The sequence below is a fragment of the Dicentrarchus labrax genome, unplaced genomic scaffold (genome assembly GCF_905237075.1).
Source record: "Dicentrarchus labrax unplaced genomic scaffold, dlabrax2021, whole genome shotgun sequence".
NCBI classification, from domain to species: Eukaryota; Metazoa; Chordata; class Actinopteri; family Moronidae; genus Dicentrarchus; species Dicentrarchus labrax.
In genome coordinates, this window is record NW_026136705.1 from 12216582 (window position 1) to 12243095 (window position 26514).

At 40.1% G+C, this 26514-nt stretch overlaps 2 protein-coding genes and 1 long non-coding RNA gene across 4 annotated transcripts; 1 reads left to right on the forward strand and 2 right to left on the reverse strand.

Annotated features, from left to right (window-relative positions):
- The first annotated feature begins 7274 nt into the window (after positions 1-7274).
- LOC127364069 (V-set and immunoglobulin domain-containing protein 1-like) lies at positions 7275-12653 on the forward strand. The gene is made up of 7 exons (XM_051401215.1): positions 7275-7428; positions 7580-7740; positions 8599-8806; positions 11222-11377; positions 11459-11575; positions 11693-11837; positions 11917-12653. The coding sequence occupies exons 1-7, from the start codon at positions 7386-7388 to the stop codon at positions 12011-12013; spliced, it is 927 nt and encodes a 308-aa protein (XP_051257175.1). The 5' UTR covers positions 7275-7385; the 3' UTR covers positions 12014-12653.
- A 1796-nt stretch (positions 12654-14449) lies between these two features.
- Positions 14450-23023, reverse strand: tmlhe (trimethyllysine hydroxylase, epsilon). Its single transcript, XM_051402066.1, has 7 exons — positions 22555-23023; positions 22293-22469; positions 16804-17083; positions 16510-16629; positions 16148-16384; positions 15575-15713; positions 14450-15429 (listed from the first exon to the last, which is right to left on the reverse strand). Exons 1-7 carry the CDS (start codon positions 22694-22696, stop codon positions 15298-15300), a joined length of 1227 nt encoding a protein of 408 aa, XP_051258026.1. The 5' UTR covers positions 22697-23023; the 3' UTR covers positions 14450-15297.
- A 1491-nt stretch (positions 23024-24514) lies between these two features.
- Positions 24515-26481, reverse strand: LOC127363838 (uncharacterized). Of its 2 annotated transcripts, none has more exons than XR_007884944.1 (2): positions 26010-26481; positions 24515-25407 (listed from the first exon to the last, which is right to left on the reverse strand). It is a non-coding gene; the product is annotated as an uncharacterized LOC127363838 (long non-coding RNA). The 2 variants fall into 2 exon arrangements; XR_007884945.1 differs by having other exon boundaries at positions 26002-26481.
- Between the last annotated feature and the right edge of the window lie 33 nt (positions 26482-26514).

Below are 26514 nucleotides of genomic sequence, written 5' to 3' on the forward strand. Positions count from 1 at the left end.
GGATAGCAGCTGTAGGCCTAACCTCAAACATGCAAAGAAGCCACCTAGCAACCATTAAAATAATAGCTACAGCCTACTTCTTGTTTTTACCCATTTCCCCCTTTTTTCTGCTCCATATGAGTTCTTTTTTGAGACATAGCTGTTTTACTATAAATAATGCATAGGGGCAAGAAAAGGCATGCAGCAGCACAGTTAAAGAATCATTCTTTAGGTTTCCCAATATACAGTACATTGTATGCACCAATGTACTTCACACAGCAGTCCCAACATGTCACCTAAGATGTTTTTCCACAGATTATTGTTTTAAAATACAACGTATATTATCCAGATTGATACATCATTGAGTCAGACCCATGGAGTTTTAAGAATTCTTTTTAAAATATATATGTAGATAGTTGAAATTCTGATACTTAAAGGACCAATGTGTAGGATTCAGTGGTATCTAGCGGTGAAGTTGGAAATGAAAGCCATTTGAATACAGCTCAGACTTCTAAGCAAATTGGAGAATCTATGGTGGCCGGCGAAACTTGCAAAAAATGTGAAAGGCTCTATCTAGAGCCAGGGTTTGGTTGCCTGGGCTACTGTAGTACCATGGCGGTTCAACATGATGGACTCTGTGGAAGAACACCCGCTTCCTCTGTAGATAAAATAATTCTTATTTTCAGGTGATTATACACTCAAAACATACCTATGATGGTTATATATTTCTACATATCTAAATGTAACACCTTTAAATCCCCTACAAAGGACTTTTAATATTTTGTTGATTCTTTCGCACACCGTTTCTGTCCACAGGGGCCGAAAGTGGACAGTGGAATCTGACCAGGTGGCAGGCATTAAGATTAACTATATAGAAATAACCAGTCTTCTTGCTGATATCTCTCATGTGTTTATTAAGGTCATATAGAGGCCTCAGTATTAAAGTGAGACTGTTTCATAACCAGTTAAAAACTCCTCATAGCAGGTTTAACAATATAAGAAATGGTAATTTGTGACAAATATCTTTTCACGTGGAAAGGACACAATAGCACTAAGTAAGATGGATAACACTGAATGGTTTTATTTCAAGAACTATACAATAGCTCGCTAGGTTGTTATTCAACAATCGCCATTGTCAGACAATTGATGAGCAAGTACAAGTACTCTTCTTCTGAAGCTTTGTAGAGCTCTGTTATTACCAGAATCAACACATATTAACAAGACTGATTTGGAGGCATGAGGTCAAATATTGATTCCAAGGAATGACAAACGCCTAATAGATAACCAGGGAACCTTCAGGGGATAGAATCAATGCCACTAATGTATGCGGAGATCATTACAAGTTGTGGTAAAGCAGCTGGTTTGGAATATGAGTTTACTGCAACAACATCACCAATAGAGACACAGTAAGGGAGCTGTAGTTTATTCATCTGGAACACCTGAAAGACACACTGCAATGCTTCTGCATAGATCATGTATCATTAAAACAGATACTAGCAGAAAGTTAGGAGATGAACTAGATTGACTTCTATTTGCCGTAAGTGTCTGAGCTTATGTCGTCCACGGATGCTTTTTTTAATTATTATTTTTAAAACCACTCTACAATCCAGCCCCACTTGGATGCAATATCTTTGCGTCAGTCATTACGCCCAGAAGTGTGTTGAACTTTCACAGAGCATATCTGTTTGAATCATTGCTGTGTTTAAGCACATTGTGTCCAATCTCTTTTGTTTTTGTTGCCGTGTGTGTGTCATCACCTCCTCTAGTAGCTGTGACCTGTGTAGTGATCCTCTCCTGGCATGTCAGCCTTCAGATACAAGGCAGATTTAATGCACAGGTTTGTCTCATCTAATTGATTTCTTTTAATTTACTCTCAGTCGCCACTACCAAGCACTTCGACAGTTGATTACGCTGCTGAGAGAGTTCACCTTGAGAGGACCTGAGGTATATAAATAATATGTCACACATGCAAGGATGAGCCGAGATCAACCATTAAATCAAAATCAAATTAAACCCGCTCACCAGAAAGTACTGTAAGCGGCCTTTGGCAAACGACAACAAGACAAGAATATGTACAAATACTACTGCTTTATGTCAAAACTTATGTTTAGATAAAATATAAAACGTACAGCTTTGGCAGGTTTGTTGTTACTGAATTTGCCTGTATTTTCATTTTTCTTTCTGTGTACTGGCTTTTTCTGCACTGGAGTGCATGGCTCTGTTGAGAAGATGGATACAGAGCCAGTGAAGTAGCTCAGCAAAATGTGCCTGCCTTCCATTTCTGTGTTCTATTGTCAGCACTCCATATAAAAACATAAAATATTGAAAGGGTCCATTAACATGGGTCAGAAATTGATGGCTGTTCCTCTTTGGGGAAAAAAACCCCCGAAAGTGGTCAAAAAGCATGCTTTGGCTTTGTACCTTGAATGCTTGCTTGTGCTTTCTGCCACCTACGTGTTTTTAATAATCTGTCTTTACAGATTCTAACCAATGCATTAAAGTTGACCTGCAGCCTTTATGGGATATTTCGAACATTGAAATACGGGACTGATTTTAAGTACTGTATGACCATAGCAATCATGACTGTAACACAAAAACCTCAGCATTATTGATGTTTATTATTATTATTATTATTATTATTATTATTATTATTATTATTATTATTATTATTATCATCATTATTATTTTAAGCAAAAATCAGTGTATTGAGGACAGTAGTTGACATGTTTTATTGTAACAATGTGAATGAACCCATATAAGTGAAACATTGATGAAATGCTTTGTAGGACTTTACATATCATTAAATATAATATTCATAAGTATGTTTTCTTTACAGTGTATAATCACCAGAATGTAGTTTCTGTGTTTTGTTACCTTAGACCTTGTTTCTATGTGCAGATGCCAAGGGTCGGCGTGCATGGAGTCCACCATGTTGACCTGCCATGTTTCTACAATAGCGCAGAAGGGACAAACTAAACACTGGCTCTTGATTGGCGCATTAACTTTTTTGGGAGGGGGAAGTGACGGAGTTGCAATCTGCAACTACACCACTGCTGATGCCATTACATTTTACACACTGGACCTTTCACTAACATACATCACTGTCGACTTTACAACACAGCGGTGCTACTGATCAGGGAGAAGATAAACAGTTTCGAGGGGATTTACTGTAACTGATTTCTTCTTGGATCGGCTGGACAGATAATGTCCACTAAAATCATCAATTATTCAGCCAACAAACAGTTAAACCTGTTATTGGTTTGCCCTAAACAAGAATCACAAATTCTCAAAGCCTCTTTGACATGATGAAATGTCAAGCATGCTTCCTCCTCCTCCTGTAGCGCGGTGTGTCCATCCATTTTCCTTTTACAGGATGTTCATCCGTGTTGCCATGGAGTTCTTGTTTGCGGGTTGAAAAGAGAGTGAAGAGATGAAGAAGAGTGGAAACATAATGTGTCTAATAAAATATTAAGACACATCTCTTTTATGCTATGTGACCACGGCTAAACCACTAAATCCCCCGGGTGCATCATTTAGAAAATCTTAGGGTATGGCAAGAAGGCAGAAAGGGTGGTGGTGGTGGAGTGGTTAAAGGTGAGATTATAGTTACATATATGTGGCCAGAGAAAGTGTAAACACTGCATATTGTATGATGAATGTAACTACACATGCCATCTGTGTCAAAGTCCATTTTCACAATGAACTGATACTGTGAGGCTAACACTGGGTGTGTTTGAGCTCATCATTGCCCTCCAATATTTGCGTTAGGTCATGAATATTAATCAGCACATTCATTTTAAGACTAAAATCTCACTCCAGTATTTCATATTAGACATAGAGAGAGCACTGTGAGAATCGCTGTAAGACATTAGTTTGGTATGCTGTGTGAAAAACACAAACCTCCTCAAATCTTTCAGTTAAATTTAGCTAAGATCACAAGTCAAACACATAAAATTGTACTTTTCTGGCAAATCTCAACAGCCTCAATTTATTTTGGCATTTTCCCTGGATGGAAGTTAGTCACTGAAGGACAGATTTTAGATGATCAAAAATGCCATTAGACAACGTGGATATGGGAACATAATGTGTTGTAGGGGAGCATAATGTTTCTCTATGCCAATAAGGGTCAACTGTGTGCTTGCTCCTTTTTCACAGCCAGCCCTTTATGAAAGTTATTGCATAAATTTAACACTGACGGGCTGTCAATTAAACTTAAAAGCCATTATAGGTCACCTTCTCCAATAACAGACTGTGTTTCAGAGATGACAAAAGTATGAGGAGATGTTGACTGACTGCATGTCCAACTTTTTGTTGTTGTTGTTTTTGGGTCTATTTGCACAATTGTGTCAATCTTTGTGAAAGTTGTGAGAGCATGTTTGCATTGTGAGAGGATAGGTCAGTGTCACTGTGTTTGGCCTTTAGTGCCATAAAGAAAAAAAAGCAATGCAAAGGAGAGCTTTTCTTCTGTGCGAGTCAGATGATGTTTGTGCTAGTGTGTTCTTGTTCTCGCATATGATTTGGTTTTGTACCATCACTGTTTTTATGAGTGGTTGCTTGGGTCATGTAGGAACAATAAGTGAAGTCATGCTAAATGTCTGGCCTATATATATATTTTTTCTTCCGTGAGAGCAGGAGAGGAGGGTGAGGAGGAGGAGTGAGGCCAGAGTGTGGCGCTCTTGGCTCTGTTGCCAATGGCTGCCTGGTGCTCCCTGCACCCTTCAGCACACACACACACACACACACACACACACACACACACACACACACACACACACACACACACACACACACATGTTTACTCAAACACAAACACATACACAGAAACGCTCTACATCTAAAAGCCTGGCCTGTCATCTGCTGGCCGTCTTCTGAACTGCATCTCTGCCTTCCTTAATAGCAACAGCAGCATCTCAACCAAACCATGATGCTACCAAATAAAGTAAATAAATACACTACTAAAATAATCAATAAAAAAAAAATACTCGATTACATGTTCTTGTTGTAACGTAAAAGCCATCCTCAGACAGGTCTGTCATAAAGGAAAAGAAAACACCACACCTCAAATGTGTACTCGCTCTTTCTGAGCCAAAGCTCTGACTCACACCTCCTCGCAGTCTGCTGACAGGGAAACACTGGTTGTCGTGGGTGGATGAATAAGTCTGTGTGGAGGTATTACACTGAAACCTGTTGGAGGTTTGAGTAGGCCCCAGTTCCAGGCCCAGAAAACAAACCTTCTTTTCACAGTGTGAGACAGCTCTCTAGGTCTGTGCATGCTGGGGGACGGATTCGGCCCTCCACTAACATTTAAAGTAGTAACTGAAGAGTCAGTAATGTGATCGTATTTAAGAAGACGTGTAGTATTTAGGAGGGGAATCAATCAGACAATGTCTACAATCTACTGTAAAACTTATAAATGATTTGTCATAGAAATTCAAAGCAACCCTTTCAGCCATGCTAGCGACAGGGCTGTCCGGATGGTTCTGTATTGGTCGGTCTGTCACACCAGGCTGTACTAATTCAACAAGTCTTCGATCTACATTGCCAGGAGCTTTTGTACACGATACCCAGAGGATCTATCTTAATGACTCTAGTAATCCCCTGACTTTTCCTCGAGCACCACCAGCAAGTCAAAGTTTCAATTTTCAGTTCATCCAATACTTCAGTCACATTCCCATCAGCCTCAGTTGTACTTTGTATTTCATGCTAATTGGCAAATATTAGCATGCCACTATGCTAATCTAAGATGCTGAACATGGTAAACATTACAATTGGTAAACATCAGCATGTTAACATTGTCACTATGAACATGCAGTTAGCTCAAAGCACCGTGTTGTTAACTGTCCCAAATACACTGATTTTTGGGGATGATCATTTTCTATTTTGGTATAATTGTTTAATGTGACTATACACAAGCAGTTTATACACCACTAATGGGGGAAAAATAAAACTGAAAATGTCAAAAAAAAAAGTGGCTGATCTTTGCAAAGAGACATCACATTCATTCCCAGAAAGTACACTTTTTTTACATACATTTTTTTTTAAAGATTTTATAAACATGATGTGTTCAATATGGCAGACTATTTCATTTTTGTAAATCTTTTTTTTTAAAGTATGTGATATATCTGATATAAAATGCAGCATTTATTATATATTCTTGATATTATTAACAACTTTGCGGTAATCAGCATTTCCCAAATGTAACCCAATGTGTGCATTATTTATCATTTGATTCATTGCTCTTGGTTTTCCAACAATATTGAATCATAATAAAATGCAACATTCATTCATCCCCCTCTTATGGCTTATTTACTCACGCTGGCAACTTAACTCTTCAGAAATGTTCCTCAGTCTCGGATTCTGATGAGGTGGTCATGAGTCATGCTGTTGATTTCATTTATTTAAAGACTGGTCCTTGTTGTGGCACTGTACAGTTCTGCCCAAGCCACCAACACATGTTGTTCTGTTCAGACAAAAGTCTTGAGACACTGAGATCGTCTTACTTTCCAACCTATCACGAGTGTCTTCTGGATAATGAGCTCTACATGCCTCCCCCGACTTCCCACATTATCCACTGCCTCCCTCCTTCACCCCTCCAGTCACCCCTGATCAACATTTTTCACATTGTTAATCACTTACGTCAGCTTCTGGTAATTATAGACAATTAATCATGTGTGATTCACTGTCCCTCTCTCCGCCAGCATTGTGCTCTACACTGTGTGAGTGAAAACGACAAAGGTGAAACTTGCCTTTATTAAGTACGTAGCACCAGGGAGTGAACTCCCCAGTGATAAGCGGCATGTTGCAGTGCTTTGGCTTACACTTCCTTGGGGTGAGCGATAAAGGCCAGGTGGAGATTAAATTACATTAATTCCGTCGCCAGAAGCCCTGACCCAGAATGACTTACAAGACAAGGAGGATGGAGTGATGAGCTGTAGTGAAACTCCTGCCAAAGTATTGAAAAATGAATTAACCATCAGTGTCACAACACACTGTGGTCCTAACCTGCCATATAAAGTCAAGAATCTCAAACACAACAGGCTGTACTGGCTGTTACTTCAATTAAAATGCACACTGTTCTTATTTATTTCATACATATATGAACAGGTGAGTTCGTTTACACACACGCACACACACACACAGACACACACACACAAACAAACACACTCAACAGTTAAATCAGTTCGTTTTTGAAAAACTACACACCCAGTCTGGCAAACATGGATATGCAAACATTGTGTTATCAACATGTGCAGTATCAGTCATTTCATTACCAAGCATAATGTAACCTTGCCTATGATACTGTAACGTTTTTGTCCTCATTTCCAGTGCTGCTTGCAGGAGTCAGTGTTGGAGGAGACTGTGGAAAGTTTAGTTCTTAAGAAGCTCTGTGATTGTACTCTGTGAAGATGTGCTCCACGCTGTGCTTGTTGGTGCTTATAAGCATAATTGGTAACTATATTTCTACTTCTTCTTCTTATAATTCAGTGTTTGGATTTTTTCTTAATATGTTGGTACATATTGGTCACACAGTGCTTTTAGTAAAAAAAAAATTGGTTTTGTATTAAACTTACTTGAAACTGATAAACTTGTTGTTTTGTAGGATGTGTCGAACTGATCACAGTCAGCACTCCACAGAAATATGTCAACGTTACACTGGGTGGAAGTGTCCAACTCCAGTGTATGTTTCAGACTTCTCAGCCGACCACTGGTCTCACCATCCAGTGGGACTTTTATTCAAAGTCCTCCATAACGCCACAGCAGGTAGACACACACACACTGCGGCTCAGACCAGAGCTTTGCACCAAATGAGGCACTTTTAATGTTTTCAAGTGTGCCTAAAATGTGTAATATTACAAACTTGGGTGGAAGAATGTTCTATATTATAACATCAGGCGTAGTGACTTGTGATGTGATCTGTGGTTGGTAAAAAATTTGAAAGATGTGAATATTTCTTTGAGTGGTATTGTAAAAACATTACATATTTCTTTTAAGTTTGCAAATGCAGGACAAAGTTACTGCTCTTTACAAAAACAAGGCATGTTTTAACTTCATTATTGAAATGCAACACCAGTTGGATTCACACTGGGTGAAATGTATGAAAGAACTCAACATTTCAAAAGATATTCAAAGTTGCTCGTGTATGAAATTACTCATAGAAAAGTCAACTTCATTACAAAGCTCGGACATTCATCAAAAACACACACAGGTTCGCTCCTGTTTTTGCCGCCTAACTGGTAGGGGACACGCCTCGCAGAGTCAACAAAGCCTGTGATTGAGGAATCAGATAAAAGCAGATTTAATAAGAAACAGCATTCTGAATGCCTGGGTAACGATTATGATTATTATTCAGAGTTTTAAATGAATTTAACAGGACGACTAATGTTTACTAATGTTTACATTTTGAATAAACTGGTACCATTCGCTGGATGTAATTACACCAAAAGTCATTTTGTACAGTTTTTTTTATTGCAAGTGACAAATCTGCTTTCTGGAAATGGTCAAAGAAAATGCCTTTAAAGATGTATACATGGTAGAAAACAGAATAAAATGTTTCTGAGATAACATCGTACTCTGAATAAATTTTGTCGGATAATTTAACTTGTTGCAACTTGCTTCCAGGTGTATTATTATCAATCAGGAAAAGACGTCATTGTAAAAGCTTACGAAGGCAGACTTCAGGCTCCCTCTTCACCCGCCACGACCAAAAACGCCTCAATAATAATAAGCAACATGCAGTCATCAGATGCCGGAGTCTACACTTGTGAGGTTCATAACTTTCCTGATGTGGATGGAAAGTCTCAGGCCAGTATCATCGTGAATGTTCTTGGTAAGTTTTTAATAACTCCAGAGGATGTAAAATAATGGTTAGTTACTTTGAAAAGCAAGAGGTCTATAGTTACATCAAGTAGAAATAAATGTATTCAACTAAATAAGTAAAGAGTAAAAAAGTATATTATTTTTATACCAATCAATAATGATCTGTACACATCTAGTCCTGGGAAGCAGTCTAAACGGGCAAAATACACTGTGAGGGTGTACAACGGGTGTGTAATGGAGTTCATACTACTGGACCACACCCATTAGCAGTATCAGAGTAGTTGATTATTTCCTTGTGAGCATGATGCTTTGATGTTGGTTTAAAACTAGCCTTCACACCTGGTCCTTGGTGGAGTCTGACAGCACAAGGTGCTGTTTCTGTGTGAAACAGATCTAATCTCAACCTTGTGTCGGTGCTTAGGCCATTATTTTCCCGCTCATAAGGGTGTGGCTACCTGAAAAGGGAGAGCCAAAGTACACTGTCCGCCTCTTGGAAGTTTCTGGTCTTAGAGTCGCAGTTTTGTTCCCATAATAATTATTCTCCTTTCCTCACTTGTCTTTTCTCTGAATATTTTTCATGTGAAAGTAGGACTGCATTAGTCAGGTCTCAGTGAGCTATTCTTTCAGTTTCACCTGAGTATTCTTAACATGAAATCCTACATAGAACTGCACCCAAAGCAAGAGTAATTTGATTTCAATGAGATATTTCAGTGCTCTTTCCTATCTGAGACTACTGTATCTGTTATGAGTGTTGTAGCATTAACACATCTATTAAAATAGTGGCCCTAGATAGTGTGATTAGGGAATCACATTCAGTTTGAATCCTCTCATTCACCGAGTTACCAGGGACAGCCTTGCAGGCCTCAGTAGTTTCCATGGTTACTGCAGCAGTCTCCTCATTGTCAGTGTTGGAAATTAGAGTAGGACTATGACAGCATCCTTGTACTGCATACAGAATATATATCAGCATCTGCTGCATACTAAGCACACGCCTTGTATTTCATAACCTCAGCCTTTATGAAAATGTTTGCAGGACAGTTTCTACATGTTGAATGTGATGCATCCTTAAGTGCTGCATGAATATGTATGGCTGTTCTCATGCTGATTATCATGGGATCAAAGATGATTTTCATGTTACATATAATTATGATAATATTTGAGTGAGCAGTCTATCATAAATTACAAATAAGCCTTACCCCTATTGTGAAAACACAATATATGTAAAAATAGTAAGTTATGTACAATCAATATACTGAAAACCCCAAATGATTACAAGGTATAAAATATACAGTAAGGATGAGATCACAACTAGGGAGCACTGTACCATACAGTGTACTATACTGTACTGTGCAAATAAACATAAATAATGATCAGCTGGCAGTATAAACAACACCATTGATTTAGTCTTTGATTAATCAAATTGTTGAGTAGAAACTGTTGAATTGTAATCAATATACAGGATAACATAAGCAAATCTTCAGTATAGACTATTGTATGCTATGTTATACTTACATTTCATAGGAAATATTGTACTTTTTACTCCACAAGATTTATCTTATAGACATAGTTTCTTTTCAGATAAAGACATTACGTATAATAAGCTTATGAAATACAATGCATCAAACCAGTGATCTCCATCCATTTTGGCTAGTGACCCTGTTAGATGTCCATGAGTTGTTATCAGTTTCACTAAGCAGCCATTTCCCCTTTGAACTTTTCAGGTGGCGTCATTTAAATAATTATTTGATGCCCAGAGTGGTATACAATCATCCAAAAAGTCTAGAAAAAAAGAGAAAAGTCCAAAAGGTGAATATAAACGTGTGAAGCAGAACTTTTTTTCCTCTTTAATTTCCAAATTAATTATGTCATGACCCCCAGACTTATCTTATGACCCCTTAAAGGGGGCCCAAACCCTAGGTGGGGAACTGCTGGACTAAAGTACTGAACTGTATATGCTGTGTACAAGTTGAGTGTCAGTGTGAGTTCATAATGTCATAGAAAATAATTGGAGAATGAGTACTTTTACTTTTGATACTTTAAGAACATTATGATGATAATATTCTTTATGATGATAATATTCTTTGTACTTTTACTCATGTAGAACTTTTACTTGTAGTGGTGTATTTTTAAATTGTGTAACGGTACTTTTACTTCAGGTAGATCTGAGGTCTTTCTTTACCACCGTCTTTGCAGTTAGCAACTGTGCAATGTAAAATGCTTAATACTGTATATAATACAGTATATTCCAAAGAAGAATCATCAAATATTGTAATTAAAAACACCATACATATTGAAACTGTATGAAAAATATCAATGGTTTCTACTGATTGAACTAATAAATTGTGTTTCATTCAGTCAAGTAGATTTAGTGAAGTAAATGTAAAAACATCCAATACACTTACACATCCTCCTTGTGGTCCATCAGAGAGGCCCTCTACTCCTTATTGCTCTGTCCATGGTGATGTGGAATCGGGCCACCTGGTCACTCTGACCTGCCACAGCGAGCATGGGAGCCCGACCCCGACATACACATGGACCAGACTGGATCAGGCTAAGACCAGGATGCCTGTACTGGGAAGAAGTGAGTACTGTATGTGTTGTGTTTGGGATCAACTTGTTAACAGTCATCGTTTTATGAACACGTGCACTCTTGTTTCCTCAGCTACCACAACTGGAATACTGGAAATCAGGAACATATCTGAGTTTCAGTTTGGGGAGTACCAGTGCGAAGCTACAAATGCAGTGGGATCTTCAGTCTGCACTATAGAGCTGACTCATGGTATGTTTATTTTCTTGAGAATATATAGGCTACAGAAATGTACTGCAAAAGAAAATACTAAAAAAGGATTAGTTCTCAGTTTCACTCATTCATTAATTCATTCATTCATTCATATAGATGTGGGAGATGGAGTGATTGCTGGTGCAGTGATTGGCGCGTTGCTCGGGTGTGTCCTGATCATCCTGGTCGTGTGGTTCATCGCTCACACTGTAAAGAGACACAAATACAAAGCAGTGAAAGCAGCTGAGGCCAACGAGATGAAGTGAGACTTACTCTTGTTGCATTTCAGCATGTCATTTCTGATTGAAGTGTGTAACCTCAACTCTCTCTGTCTCCACTAGGAGGAGCCCTCAGCAGGCCCAGGAAGCCTCTGATAGCGTTCCCGTGGCAACCACAGCCAGCAGCCTCCATGCTGAGGAACATGATCCACAAGCCTAAAAAAAGGCCTGTTGAAAACAACTGGAGCAACGTCACTATTCTCAACAACAGGATGTTCAGTCTTTAATGTACGTCATTCTCAAATGCAATCAATGAGATGAAGCCTGTGCTCGTGTTTGAAGGTGCATTTTCCCACGTGTTTTCTGAATCAAGAAAGCTTCAATTGAATCTTTTTTCATGTGCCATTTTTTCTTACTTAAAATTAGCTTGAATGTAGACACAATGTTTGTAGTGCTTTTGTTTTTACTATTTTGTAGTTAGTATGACAGTCATGTTGATGAGCCCTGCATTTGATACAAGCTACATAACATCAGAACTAATACTTGAATTTATTGTGTGAAATACAATGTTGTTGTATGATCACTGAGATACACTGTGTAGGGAAGCTCATTCCATGTTTTTGTAAGTGTTGTGTTTAAAAACCTAATGATAAAAGCCTAAATTCAAATGTAGTCTTTTAAAAGATAAAATATCTTAGGTATTCCAACTACTATAGAAATCCTTTTTCTTTTTTACAGTTACAGTGGACTCCCACTTGATCTTTGGTAACACAAACAGTCAAGCAGCTGTGGGTGAAATATGCCTATTTTAGGTAATAGTGTTCAGAGATCCTGATGAAATAAAATACTCTGTGTTGTGAGTCATTGAGTCATGTAGCTCTTCCTGTGTGACCATAATTGATAATGTCAAGTTCCATCTATGTAGCAGCAAACTTATACTTGAGCCTCACACATTCTACTCAAGCATTCAGTCGGGTTAGAATCCCTGAGGTGTCTATGAGGATTTTTCCTATAGGTTTCAGCTGTTTTTTAGGGGATATAGAATCTTATTTAAGGCTAAGCTACGTGGCTGCCTCAATAGAGAAAAACAACTGCCCTACAGATACCTGTATACCTACATGACTCTTACTGTCTTCACAGATGTAGCATCAGCAGCACTATTTTGTCTGTAGATTAGACGTCTGTTCCACCATTCAACTGCTCACAGGGATAGAAGTCAGTGGAGCTCATTGTGACAACAAGATTGGAGCTCTGATTTCAGTGTTAGAGGCTCTTTTCCCAACATTCTCCTTCAAGATAAAGGTTTTCTCAAATTGAAAAAGATAATCTGTTTCTATATCAAGACTCATGTACATGTGTAAAGTTCAGATTATTCTACAGATATACAGTTTTTTATTTATTTATATGTTGTTAGGAGGTCAGAGGTGACAACTTGACTCATTTTATTCCAGGGGAAAAGCCAGAAATCACTGATGGCCAACTCTATTAACAGCTGCAGATGAATTACAGACATTTTGTACTACAGAGTCATGTCAACATTATTTATTATCCAAAAGCAAATATTAAACAGCTCCTTTTTGGAACAACCAAATCCATAAATTTAATGCAAAACAACCTGGCTACCCCTCTGCCAGTGCTCAGCTAGTAGCCACAATTTTATGATGATCTAGAAAGTGTGAAGGCAGCACAGAGCCCTCCAATATGTTTCCTTTAACTGAGCTGCTTGACATCTTTATAGAGCCAAATGGGGAGTCTACTTGCACCACCTTAATTTTAATTAGTCTTACACAGCTTACACCTCTGCTATGAATAGCTTTTGCCAACCTAATTTGCATGGATAATTCACAGCCTGCTCTCAGTGCGCTGCTGTGGTATACAGCACAGCCACATCGTACCACAACTGTAGTAGGACTCAAATAGAGCTTGTTAGGGACTTATTCGGCCCAATTTAGGGACAGATTCACACATCATCACCCTACCAAGAAATCTGTGTGAAGTCAACCATCTTAACCCACTTAGGGCGCATTGTTCTTGAAATAATTAACATGTCTAACACACACCACACACACACACACACACACACACACACACACACACACACACACACACACACACTAAAGTAATATAAAAAGTAATATAAAAATAATACAGTAATCCTACTGTCACTTGAACTCTTGGACTTTGGATGCAGCTTTCTGTAATACTACTGTAGCATGGTACTCATTGTTTTCATTTAGGTGTACATCAACCTCAGATTAAAGTGTTCCTTTTAGCCACACTATGGAGGGAACCTTCAGTCTGTCAGTCCACTGCTTTGATCCAGATTGAAACATCTCAACTTTTGGATAGATTGACATTACATTTTCATCGGACATTCATGGTCCCCAGAGGATTACAGAGAATTGTATTAACTTTGGTGATCCCTTAACTTTTAATCAAGTCAAAATTTCCCACATTGTCCAAGTATTTACTGACATTCTCATCAGCCTCAACTGTACTTTTTGTTTAGTGCTATGTTTTTTTTAAAATTACTATACTGATACTGTCTGAATGGTAATATTACAGACTCTTTTATGCATTTTGTGCAGTCCTGTACTGCATTACACCATTTCATGTGATTATATGATTGCACAAGCATTGTATTGTATGAACAATATCAAGGCATTTGAGAACTTTTAATTGTTTCAAGTGTAATTCAGGAGACATTCACATTCAGATAACATTTTTAAACTGGTACAAAAAGAATAATCAATTACATAAATTACAAAATAATGAACAAGGATGAATAAAATACAACAAGTGCCAGGAGTGAGACACGTTGATTGTTCCGAACAAAGAAAACTTTCAGTACACATTTGATAAAAAGCTCTACCGTGCATACAGAAAGTATTCAGACCCCTTCACCTTTCCCACATTATCTTGCAGTCTTATGCTAAAATAGTTCAAATCCTCCTCATCAATCTACACTCAGTAAGCAAGAACCCAATGATCACTCTAGCTGAGCTCCAGAGATCTGTGTGGAGATGGGAGAAACTTCCAGAAGAACAACCATCACTGCAAAAGTTCCCCGAGCTGGTCTTTATGGCAGAGTAGCCTCTCCTCAGTGAAAGTCCCATAAAAACACATCTAATGGGGTCTCAGACTGTGAGAAACAAGATTCTCTGGTCTGATGAAACCAAGATTGAACAGTTTGGCTTCAGTTCTAACTGTCATGTCTGGAGGAAACCAGGCACCGCTCATCATATGCACAATACCATCCAATAGTGAAGCATGCTGGGAGGTACTGGTCAGGGTTGAGGGAAAGGATGGAGAATGAAGAAAAATACAGAAGTTATTGCTTTGTCCCTTTGGGGTACTGAGTGTAGACTGGTGATGGAAAAAATGAACTCAAATGATGTGAACATAAGGCTGCAAAATAACAAAATGTGATGTGGGGCTCACTTCCTGAATGCACTGTAGGCTAACAGATAAGGCACAGAAGTGAAGGGACCTTCATGTCCAGGATCAGGCCCGCAAACCGAAGCAGCGTGCAGCGCTGAGGACGTCATCTCTGGTCAGATAGCACCCACAGAGCTGCCTCAGGCCGGTGAAAGACTCCCTCCCATGCATGACACGCCAGTTGTCTATGAAGATCACCTAATCAAGACAAGAGAGGGTAAATCCTTAGATTAAACCAAATTACACTTAGATTTGCATCTTTCTGTTTATTTTTCAGTTATCCTAAAGCTGTAAATTGCTTGACTGAAATTGACATTTGGAATAGCATTTATAAATGTCTTACTTTCCCTGGAGTCAGTTTCACCCACAGCTCGTTCTCTGGCCGCCTTAGTTCTGTTGTCAGCTCTCGATGTGCCACATACCATCGCTGAACGAGGTCATGGGGGATTGTGTTTATCACAGATCGGTCATAGTTGTTGTATCTGTTAAAAAAAAAAAAAAAGGTACATAAATATGAGTTGAGTTTGAAACATTTCATCACACCTTTAAAACTACTATATATTCCTTTAAAAACATGATATAAAAATAGCAAGAAATTCTAACTACTGAGACATAAATAGTGAGATTTTTAAAGCTCAAACGTAACACTCTTCAACCTCTACCTTAAAATCCAACATATGTTGTGTAGCTTGACAGTGTACAAAGCCACAGAATTTATTTCGTAGTTGTAGCCAAGAATATGAGATTTTGAAAGGTAATAAATACTGAATGTCATGTTGATAGAAATGCGCATAAAATGATGCACTGAAAGAAAATACTGCAAAATGTAAAAGATATCTAACAGTGAAGCTAATGAAGCTGAATTTTAACATGTGAATGCAATGTAAAATGACATTAAATCAAAGCGCAGACGTACCGGATCAGGTACATTTCGTTGTTCCAAGGATATAGGTTGAGCAGGGGGCCGATGCCGGTCATGTGGTTTCGATGGTTGTCTGTGTTTTCAATGTACTCATGCCTGATGGGCACTCGGGCAAGTAGCTCAAAGTTTTCAGGAGACTGCCGGCGTACTTTTTCAGCAGCGTAGAAGCCATCCACAAGTAGTGTCCTTCCTCCAGTCCCCTCGTGCTTGAGACAGTGGAAAACCTGGATTCTGCAAAATAAATCAATATATTGTTATTTTTAAGCTACTCTGTGGTTTGTTAGAAAAACTATAAAAAAAAAAAAAAATTCTTGGGTTTCATCAATCCCATATCAGTCCATCTCTCCTGCACCTACCCGCATGGTTCCTGAAAGTATGAGGTGTCGGTGTGTCGATCCAGGGCCAGCTGGCTGTAGGCAGTGTCTCCTCTGGAAAAATCTGAAGTAAAACACCACATCCTTCCATACGTAGTCTCCCTTGTGGATCAGTAACACACATGGCAAGTAGATTAGGAAAGAATGGACAGGACTGGACATCTTCTGCATTTCCCCTGAATGTTGCCACTGAATGCAAACCTCATCCTGAATAAGTTGCATGAGGAAGCCATTTGTTTCAACATTAGTATAAAAAGCAAAAAGAACTTGTATTACCTGATAAGACTGACCCTCTGGGTGACTTCCTCTGTGGCCTCGACTGTAGCTGGGACATCATCTACAAAAGCGATCCCGTACAGAAGATAGTTTTGAAGAAACTTCTTTACTTCATCATCACAGCTCATAAACGTGTCCCATTTGGCCGAGGGTACGTTGGCATTTTTATAGATGTCTGAATTCCAAAGGATTCGTGGCTGGACGGCGTTCTGCTTCTGTCCTTCGTAGCTATTCTCAGCCAGCCAGCTAAGGCTGTACTTTGACACATGACCACCAGGCCCTGGGACACAGAAATAGAAAATAATGTTATTAGGTACATCTATCCACCAATTATCTATACCCGCCTATCCTTTGCATGGTTGGGGGGCTGGAAACTGGAAGCAGGGCTAGCACTCACTCACACACCTACACACCTACCTTAACCTATAAACTACACTGAACAAAATTGTGAACGCAACACTTTTGTTTTTGCCCCCATTCATCATGAGCTGAACTCAAAGATCTAAGACTTTCTCTATGTACACAAAAGGCCTATTTCTCTCAAATATTGTTCACAAATCTGTCAAAATCTGTGTTAGTGAGCACTTCTCCTCCAGCATGCACAGGTGTGCCTTAGGCTGGCCACAATAAAAGGCCACTTGAAAATGTGCAGTTCCATCACACAGCACAATGCCACAGATGTCGCAAGTTTTGAGGGAGCGTGCAATTGGCATGCTGACTGCAGGAATGTCCACCAGAGCTGTTGCCCGTGAATTGAATGTTAAGTTCTCTACCATAAGCTGTCTCCAAAGGCGTTTCAGAGAATTTGGCAGTACATCCAACCGGCCTCACAACCACAGGCTACGTGTAACCACACCAGCCCAGGACCTCCACATCCAGCAAGTTCACCTCCAAATGCTCACATTCGATGGCGTCTGTCCCTTTGGAGAGGTGCTCTCTTCACGGATGAATCCCGGTTTTCACTGTACAGGGCAGATGGCAGACAGCATGTATGGCGTCGTGTGGGTGAGCGGTTTCCTGATGTCAGCGTTGTGGATCGAGTGGCCCATGGTGGTGGTGGGCTTATGGTATGGGTAGGCGTGTGTTATGGACAACGGTCACAGGTGCATTTTATTGTTGGCATTTTGAATGCACAGAGATACCGTGACGTGATCCTGAGGCCCATTGTTGTGCCATTCATCCACGACCATCACCTCATGTTGCAGCATGATAATGCACGGCCCCATGTTGCAAGGATCTGTACACAATTCCTGGAAGCTAAAAACATCCCAGTTCTTGCATGGCCAGCATACTCACCGGACATGTCACCCATTGAGCATGTTTGGGATGCTCTGGATCGGCGTATACGACAGCGTGTTCCAGGTCCTGCCAATATCCAGCAACTTCGCACAGCGAAGAAGAGTGGACCAACATTCCACAGGCCACAATCAACAACCTGATCAACTCTATGCGAAGGAGATGTGTTGCACTGTGTGAGGCAAATGGTGGTCACACCAGATACTGACTGGTTTCCGGACCCCCCGGACCCCCCCCAATACAGTGAAAGTGCACATTTTCAAGTGGCCTTTTATTGTGGCCAGCCTAAGGCACACCTCAGCATCTTGATATGCCACACCTGTGAGGTGGATGGATTATCTCGGCAAAGGAGAAGTGCTCACTAACACAGATTTTGACAGATTTGTGAACAATATTTGAGAGAAATAGGCCTTTTGTGTACATAGAGAAAGTCTTAGATCTTTGAGTTCAGCTCATGATGAATGAGGGCAAAAACAAAAGTGTTGCGTTTATAATTTTGTTCAGTGTATTTATGAAAGGCTAATGCATATTTGAGAAGATCAGTTATTGTGAGTTAACTATTATTGAATAAAAACTGATTTGTAGATCTGTTTTTCAATATTAGCAATGCACATGTAAAACAATGATTAGTAAGGTTAACAAGTAAGGCTGGATTACCAGTTGGACAAAGTGAACAACTGCTCCAGAACCCCAGACACTGTTTGGAAACCAGTTCAAGCTGTGATTTGATTCACTGTAAATCATTGTTTGGTAAAATGCACTACAGTACAGTACACAATAACTTGAAATCACAAGGGCTTTAAAGTGTCACAAGCCTTTCTACTCATTTTGTTTTTTGAACAAAAATGTATTTTCAAATGGCGCCCCTCATCATCCCTCCCCATGGCAGCATCCCTCTTAATAGCCACCCCCTCAACAACCCACTCCGGGATCTCCCATGGACTGCTCCATAAGAGTCTCCAAAGTGAAGGATGTTGCTTTATAATGCGGGCAGTAGATGGCTGAACACAATGTCATGAAAATCAATATCATGAGGAAGTAGCCATGTTGGGACTAACATTTTGTAGGCAGCTGTACGACCTCCCAAAAACGACTTGCACTTGTCTTTTATTTAATTCTAACAGTAAATGATCACTGAAGAGCAGTAAAATTGGATTGTTTTATTATGGCCGTACCTATTAATCCAGAAAAAACTTTAGATACACGGCCCCAATAGCTTTTTAACAGCTTTTTAAGAAATTAAATTGGTATATATTCAAGCTTGGACTTTGTACTTGTCTAAGAATGTTTATTTATCTTAAATCTAATCTCTTACCTTAAAGCACAGTCCTCTCAATGGGCCCTGTGTCAAAACCTACCTTTATCATTTCTATTTCTAAGCTTACATTTTACTAATGCCTGAATAAATGTTTGTTTAGATAAACTGACAAAAACAAATTAACACAGCAAACTTGGGTTGCAGAATATTCAAGGAGGTCTGGTCGATTTAATGATTGTTGTGTGCTCTGTATGTGATGGATACTTGAAGGCAACAGGATGTACACATTGCAAAGGGAGCATGGGGAACTGGGTGTGAATGCTAAATTTTGCCCCAGGTCACTTGGTGGGTTAATCTGGTCCTGTTTCAAAGTAAGACTGAATACTTTGTACAACATTCTTCTCTGAATTCAACTGCTGGATAATGATTGCTTTAAGCTTTTTTAAGTTTAAATAAACTGAGTTCAGTGTTGGTGACCATTTTATAGTGTTTTATCTTAAGTACACAATGAACATGACCAGAAAAATAAATGGAACAACCTCAGAATAACATGCTGGAGTACAGCAGGTTATAAAGGGTTACAGAACAGCTCATTAAAGCTCTCTAAATGTACCGTCATTTAGAGTAGATCTGATCCGTGTGCAACATGGGTATCCATGGGGGCCCTTGCTCTACTGATTTGAGCATTTAGCAAACCAAGTCTGCGAGGGCCAGTGTTCATGGATAGGATGTGCACAACCAGACTCAGCTGACCTTGAATATGCACCACTAACAGGGAGAGGCACAGAGGCAAGTGCCAGTATGCCCACAGGAGTACGTGCATCATCAACTGTCTTGGGGCTGACGAGTCCCCATTTGTCAGTTTATGTAAGGTTCAGTGCCACTCTTGTGCATACATAAAAACACTAACAGCCCAGCATTCAAAAAATGCTGAAGCACAGCAGCCCACAGGGAGGCATCAGTCAGTCTTAAATTAGTAGCATAAGCCAGACAGACGCCCACGTATATAAAGCGTGGTCATCTCTGAGCTGCCAGACTCTGCCTGCACAGCTACAGTATGAAAAGCTTGCAGTGATGGTATCTCCCTAGCCTTATCGTGCTCTCTATTTCAGAAACTGAATGCTCCAGCACTACAATTATCTTCCTGCTCATGTCAGACCTGACCCAAGCCGGGCTGTGGGGGGTCACAAGGCAGGGGGAAATGTGAGCATGAGCAGCCGGCAAGGGACACTGCATCGGTTTCCTTTTTCACACCTGGCTGCTTGTGGGACCGTTTATTCCTCTTGTTACAAAAGAAGGCAGCTCAATCCCATATGGCCTTTTTTCCCCTCTGTGTGCAGGAGCAGGCTGCTGCTGGAGACAGAATAAAGGATGGCTCCAGCTAGACAGGGATTAGTGCTGGTTAAGCTAGTTCAACTCTGCCTGCTGTGCTGAAGCCTTTCAGGGGAATAGCTGAGGGATGGTTTGGAGTTCTGTTTTACTGGACACAAGTAACAATTGGGGGTTTGCATTTCTTATTCACTATGTCAACTATTGATGAAAAGAATATGCTACATGAGCAGCAAATATATTCCTTGGTCTAAGAGTGTCAAATGTTTACCGGGCCAGTTTGTTAAATACTGCTGCAGTTCACTGGTTTTTGATAGAGGTTGATGCATAATGACTTTTTAAAAAGGACCAGTGTGTAGATATTAGCGGCAACTAGCTGTGAAGTTGCAGGAACCAACCATTTGAATACAGCTTGCCTTAATTCCAAGCATGTAGGAGAAACTAGAGTGGCTGCAAAACTCACGGAAAACTGGCCCTATCTAGAGCCAGTGTTTGGTTTGTCCGTTCTGGGCTACTGTAGAAACAGGGTAGTTCAACATGGCGGACTCTGTAGAAGAGGACCAGCTCCCTCTGTAGATAAAAACCCATTCTAAAAAAGGTAACAAAAACACAATTTTATTTTCATATAATTATGCACCATAACACACTTGCATATTCTGAAAATAGAACCTTTTTTATGGTATAGTGAAACAGTCCAGGGTTTTATTTCATGTCTTGACCACACCCTAAGGGTTACCTGACAGCTGAGTGAATCTTTACACAGCATGATCACAGAGGGAAAAGTCCACTTCCCACTTGCCTATAGAGGGACCTGTCATATGTAAGGATCATGTGCTTTTATGTTGGCCTAATTCGACACTTGAGTCTCCTGCTTATATATTGGGTGGAACTTATAACAATATTGGATAGAGGCTATCCTTTGATGCAGCTTCTTGGTTCACTAAAAGTAAATGAGCTCATGTTGTGAATGTAAATTAAAATTGAATCGTTTCTGTATTTGTTTTCTTGTTGACTGTTTGCCTGCACAATGAAAATGCATTATCAATGGCTGAATGTTGTAAGTTGCACGCTGATCATTTGTTGTAAGACTTTTTTGTATCAAATGCTATTGTGGATGCAACTTTTTTTTGTGATATATCTGAATAACCAATCAAGCAAATGTCAGGGATCTCCCAACGAACTTGTACTTGTAACTTTCAGAAACTGTATTTCAGCATGGAGCTTTAAGGATCTTTGTTCCCATACATCAGAACTAAGTCTTTTGATAGAGACCACAGCATTATGCAATACTGCTGCACTAACCATGGTTAATATTGCACTTTTTTCATAACATATTTGCAGTTAATCAAAGTTGGACCCCCTAGTTGCATGCAGTCAACCTGGGGTCTCTGGGGCCAACGGGGGTCTGGGTCCGTTGCCCTCACTAATCCAGCCTTGTGTAATAACTTTATTGCAGTGGCATTAGGATGCATTTATTTTGAATGATCTGCTGTGACGTGCAGCCAGTGGAACATGACCCTAAACACACTTGACCTGACTGATCACCTCAGCAACTCACAGTTTAGTTGCCAGATGATCCGTTAGTTATGCATTGCTTATGACTTACATGTGAGGATGAGATGGCCATCTTGCACACTCGTGTTGTCGGGGCGGATAGTGAGCTCTATACTCCCAGTGTCCAGGTTTCTCTGGTTAGTCTTGGAGTTGAACGAAGCCTCAGAGCGGCAGTGATCCCGCAGCCACACGTAGTTAAAACGCATCGGCGTCCCTCCATAGTCGACCACTGGGGATTGCATATGCAGCTCTTAATGGCGAATTCGGACTCACTGGTGCGTATATACATTTGGTTAAAATGTAATTGCACTCACCAAGACAGTCTTCAAGTAACTGAAAAGTTGCTGGACGCGCAGCACACGCACGGATCTGCGTCTGGAGTCTCCATGGCACACCGCACAGCGTCTGCGCCTGTTTCAACGCGGGTCGCAATCTCCTGTTGAACGAGCCCAACATCCCGATCGCAAAAAATATATATTTTTCTATAACCAAAACTTAAACTGATAGCCCCCTTCTTTCCCGAGAGGTTCCCGTGCAGTCGCAGCAGTGCAGACCCTCTGTAGTAAAAGTGCTCTCTTTCTCTTAAAGCGCTCCACCTTCACACAGGTAAATCTTTAATCTCGTCAAATGTCTCAGAACGAGAGACAGAGAGAGAGAGAACGAGATTAATTATTAAACGCACCATAGTTCCTCCTGTGAGTTTGATTTAATATTGTAGCCCAGAGATTAACCGCAGCCATTCGACCGGTTTGGCACATGCGTAGTCCCCTCTACCAATGCCCGGATGTTGAGCAGCCTACAGGAACAACAAGTGGAATGGGCGATTGGTGTTTACCTGATTTAACTGACATCACGTTGAGCTGCCAGTATCAGGTTCACCAAGATACATTAAAAGCAGTGTAACACAGCAGTCCTGTAATAAATCATTCAGTTCTGAAACTGTTAATGAGGTGTTGTTTGTGTTGAACTGCATTACATAATACTGTATTTCTGTTATTGGTCCTACCGTCACTGATATAAATGGAGTGGACAAAACACAGTTCACAGTTCATATCTGCCCACCCAATCCAGCGAGGAGGTAAACCTTGTGCCTTTGGGCTCACACAGTGGGACTCAAGACAAAAAGCAGCAGAGGATAAACCAGTCTTTAGTCTGGGGAAAAGCTGACAGTCAGAAACAAAGAGGTGGACAGACAGGTGAGGCAAACAAACAGAGTGGCTGAGAGGGGCAGGCAGGTGAGAGATTAGGTAACTGCAGGGTCTCCCTCAGGGAACTGTTCAGCCGGGGCGGCAGTGGCCTACATCTCCACACGTCTCATCTCGTGATCAATATAATTAGTGGATGACAACAATGGGCCATTTTCACAGCAGACATTTTGACTTATCGTCGCAGGAAAAGCACAGGTGATAACAAAAACAATGGCTCCGTTCTTTGTGTGTTAGTAGGCTAGCATGCACAATGAAGCACCCTGAAGCTGAAGCAGCTAAAGGGAATTCAGCCATTTCCTACTGTTACATGTCAAAATGTCTTGTGTGGAAAAGGCCCATAACTAAAAATAAACATATATGGTATTGTCTGTGTGAAATAGCGCCTGAAGGTTAACATTTTAAAGGACCAGTGTGTAGGATTTAGTGGGATCTACTGGTGAGATTGCAACTAACTGAATACCACGCGCCTCACACTGGACCTTTAAGACATAAGAGTGTATGAGTGTTGTCACAGTGAGGTGAGCAGGAAACCCTACACTGGTAGTGGTGGGAACCTCTGGGGGTAACTACAGGCAGACAGGGAGTAAATGGATGTCACATGACAGGGACTTCAGTGATGGAGCTATAGTATAAAATACAGTAACTAGTGGGTAAATTAGGTCAAACTGTTTGCTGCTCACTCAACAGCATGAAAGCCTTTTCTACCCGTACCTTCGCAGGTAGCTATTGTCGTGGGTTCTGCTGTTGTTTCCACTGTTACGCGTGTTTCAGGAACTAAATTTCAGCACTAATCCTCTTCATAAGAGGCCAGGCATTAACAGCCGGGCTATCTCAGCTGTGGATGGCTGATACAAACCTGCATGCTGGCTCCCTCTGGAGTCGCCTCTGGAAATAGGCTGCTTATTGGGAGTTAACGCTGGCTGAGTACCTCTTTCCTTTTACCCCAGTTACCCAGTCAGCATAGCCTTGGTCCTACTGCTTTTCCAGATAAATAAATGAATAAGGACATTTAATAGAAGAACATACAGCATAAATACAACATGACAGAGAATCAAAACAGGTTGAATGTGTTATTAAGTTATTTATTGTGAAGGGACAGCCGTCTGTCATTATGAATTTGTTGTGAGGTTGTCATATAAAAAGGAGGTTATACAGATACAGGAGGGATCTGTACATAAAGTAAAGTGAAGTAAAGAATTACCTTTTGCTAAATCATTTGTATTCCTTCTGCCCTGGTAATAGATGATTGGGCTGATTTGTGTTGTTTCAGGAGCCTAAAGTGAAGGCTGTGTGAATGCATTTTTAATCTGAGGTATAAAGGGCCTGGAACCATTGGAGAAAATAACCAGATTTTTACATGTAAATATGTGTCCACTCCACTAACTCTCCTAATACTTGAAGTATTATATAATATATATATTTATAATAATATAATATATTATATAATACTTATATATGTATAGATGCTTTTTAATGTTGCATCTGTATATTACACATCGATAGGAATATACTATGTGTTATGGTTCCCAGAGCTCATATTATAAGACCATACAGATAATCCAAGGAGGGTGGGTCTGGTGGCCTCAGGTATATGACCCCCCTGTTGACTACATTGCTGAACTTTATTAATCTGATCAATCTTATAAAAGCACACCCGTGCATGTTGCAGCACTGTTGCCCTTTGACTGGAGGGTGTGTGCCTGAAACGCCAGTAGGCCTACATTAATGAATGATGTGTTTTGAGTGCCAACGATTGTTGTATTCATGTGTTTCAATCAGGATTCAGACAATCCGCAGCTCGGCGCGTTGTTCTGTTGGACCTCTGTGGGAGCACCGTCAGATGCACTCCGTTATTCTGCTTCCTTGTTGCCTGTTAGTGCAGCCCTGCTGAGAACGCTGCGGTAATGCTGCATTCACGGACCGTCGGAAATGTTAAGGTTTGCTATGACTGTCCACGAACTGCATGGAGTGAGGAATATGAGAGTTTATTGTTCAGAATGTGAAGTTAAAAGGTCATACGACATAGTAGCACACACGATGTATCATGATTGTATCCATTTTTCCTTGTCAAATCATAGGTGGAGAGTTTAGTTAGTTGGATTGGATTGTGAAATCGAAAAGGAAAGGAGATTGTGTTGCAGATATGCAACAAAGAAAATGCAAATAAGAGTTTAGCCTGAGAAAAAGACTTAAACAGAGCAAGGCAACCAAACAGTAACACCTACATTTGCTTCCAGTGTGACTACAGTAAACACTCAGTTGCTTAAAGATCCTCCACAGACATGTATTACAACATATACAAATAATCAATTTAGAACAGTAATCTCTGTTTGATATGTTTTTTTTCTGCAAATAAAGTATAATTTCCCAATTAAAATCCTTAAAAACCATCTACTCCTCTTTTTAAAAAATTACACACTATGTATATGCAAATGTTGTTCATTTCTAAGGTGTCCCGCTGGACACAAGATGACTCCTACTTCACTATAAAATTCATTCTCAGTGTGTGTGTGTGTGTGCACTGGCAGCTTCAAGATTCTGCACCACACTTACATACTGACCCAGGACTGACTTCCAAACTATTTGTGATGTCACAAATCATGCTCGCAGACTTTCAATGAGCACAGAGAAACTTTCAGCAGATGAATGTGAAAACATCCCTCTAGTGTCAAACTCTGCACATACGTCATTCTGCACAGTGAAGCTCACACTGTAGGAACAAGAAGAACAACACGTTTTGAGTGGAGGGGGACTTTAACTGATGGATAGAAAGCATTAAATAGGCATGCAATACACATAAGTGAATGTATGTGCACTTAAGAACATAATGGAAAAACACAAATGGCAGTATGGTAGCTAACCTATGCATGTAGCCCTAACTGTAAGAAACTGACACCTTAAAGGAAGAAAACACCCCTTTACATTGTCTATTGCCTTTAAATGTCCATGTAAAAACAGCTCAACGCATGATGACATAAACAACACGAGTGCTGGAATTTGGGAGCTTACAGGGAGCCCCTGAAGGCAGCACGAGCCTGCCCCTCTGAGCAGCAGTCAGTTACATGT

Excerpts from the sequence above, each read along its gene's own strand:
- tmlhe (XM_051402066.1), bottom strand. The coding sequence starts at position 22,696 with ATGTTGGGCTCGTTCAACAGGAGATTGCGACCCGCGTTGAAACAGGCG. Across the intron at positions 15,714-16,147 it reads AACGAAATGTACCTGATCCG|ATACAACAACTATGACCGAT; the intron begins GTACGTCTGCGC and ends TTTTTTTAACAG. Across the intron at positions 15,430-15,574 it reads TGAAACTGACTCCAGGGAAA|GTGATCTTCATAGACAACTG; the intron begins GTAAGACATTTA and ends TGTCTTGATTAG.
- LOC127364069 (XM_051401215.1), top strand. The coding sequence starts at position 7,386 with ATGTGCTCCACGCTGTGCTTGTTGGTGCTTATAAGCATAATTG. Across the intron at positions 7,741-8,598 it reads CCTCCATAACGCCACAGCAG|GTGTATTATTATCAATCAGG; the intron begins GTAGACACACAC and ends ACTTGCTTCCAG. Across the intron at positions 11,378-11,458 it reads GATGCCTGTACTGGGAAGAA|CTACCACAACTGGAATACTG; the intron begins GTGAGTACTGTA and ends TTGTTTCCTCAG.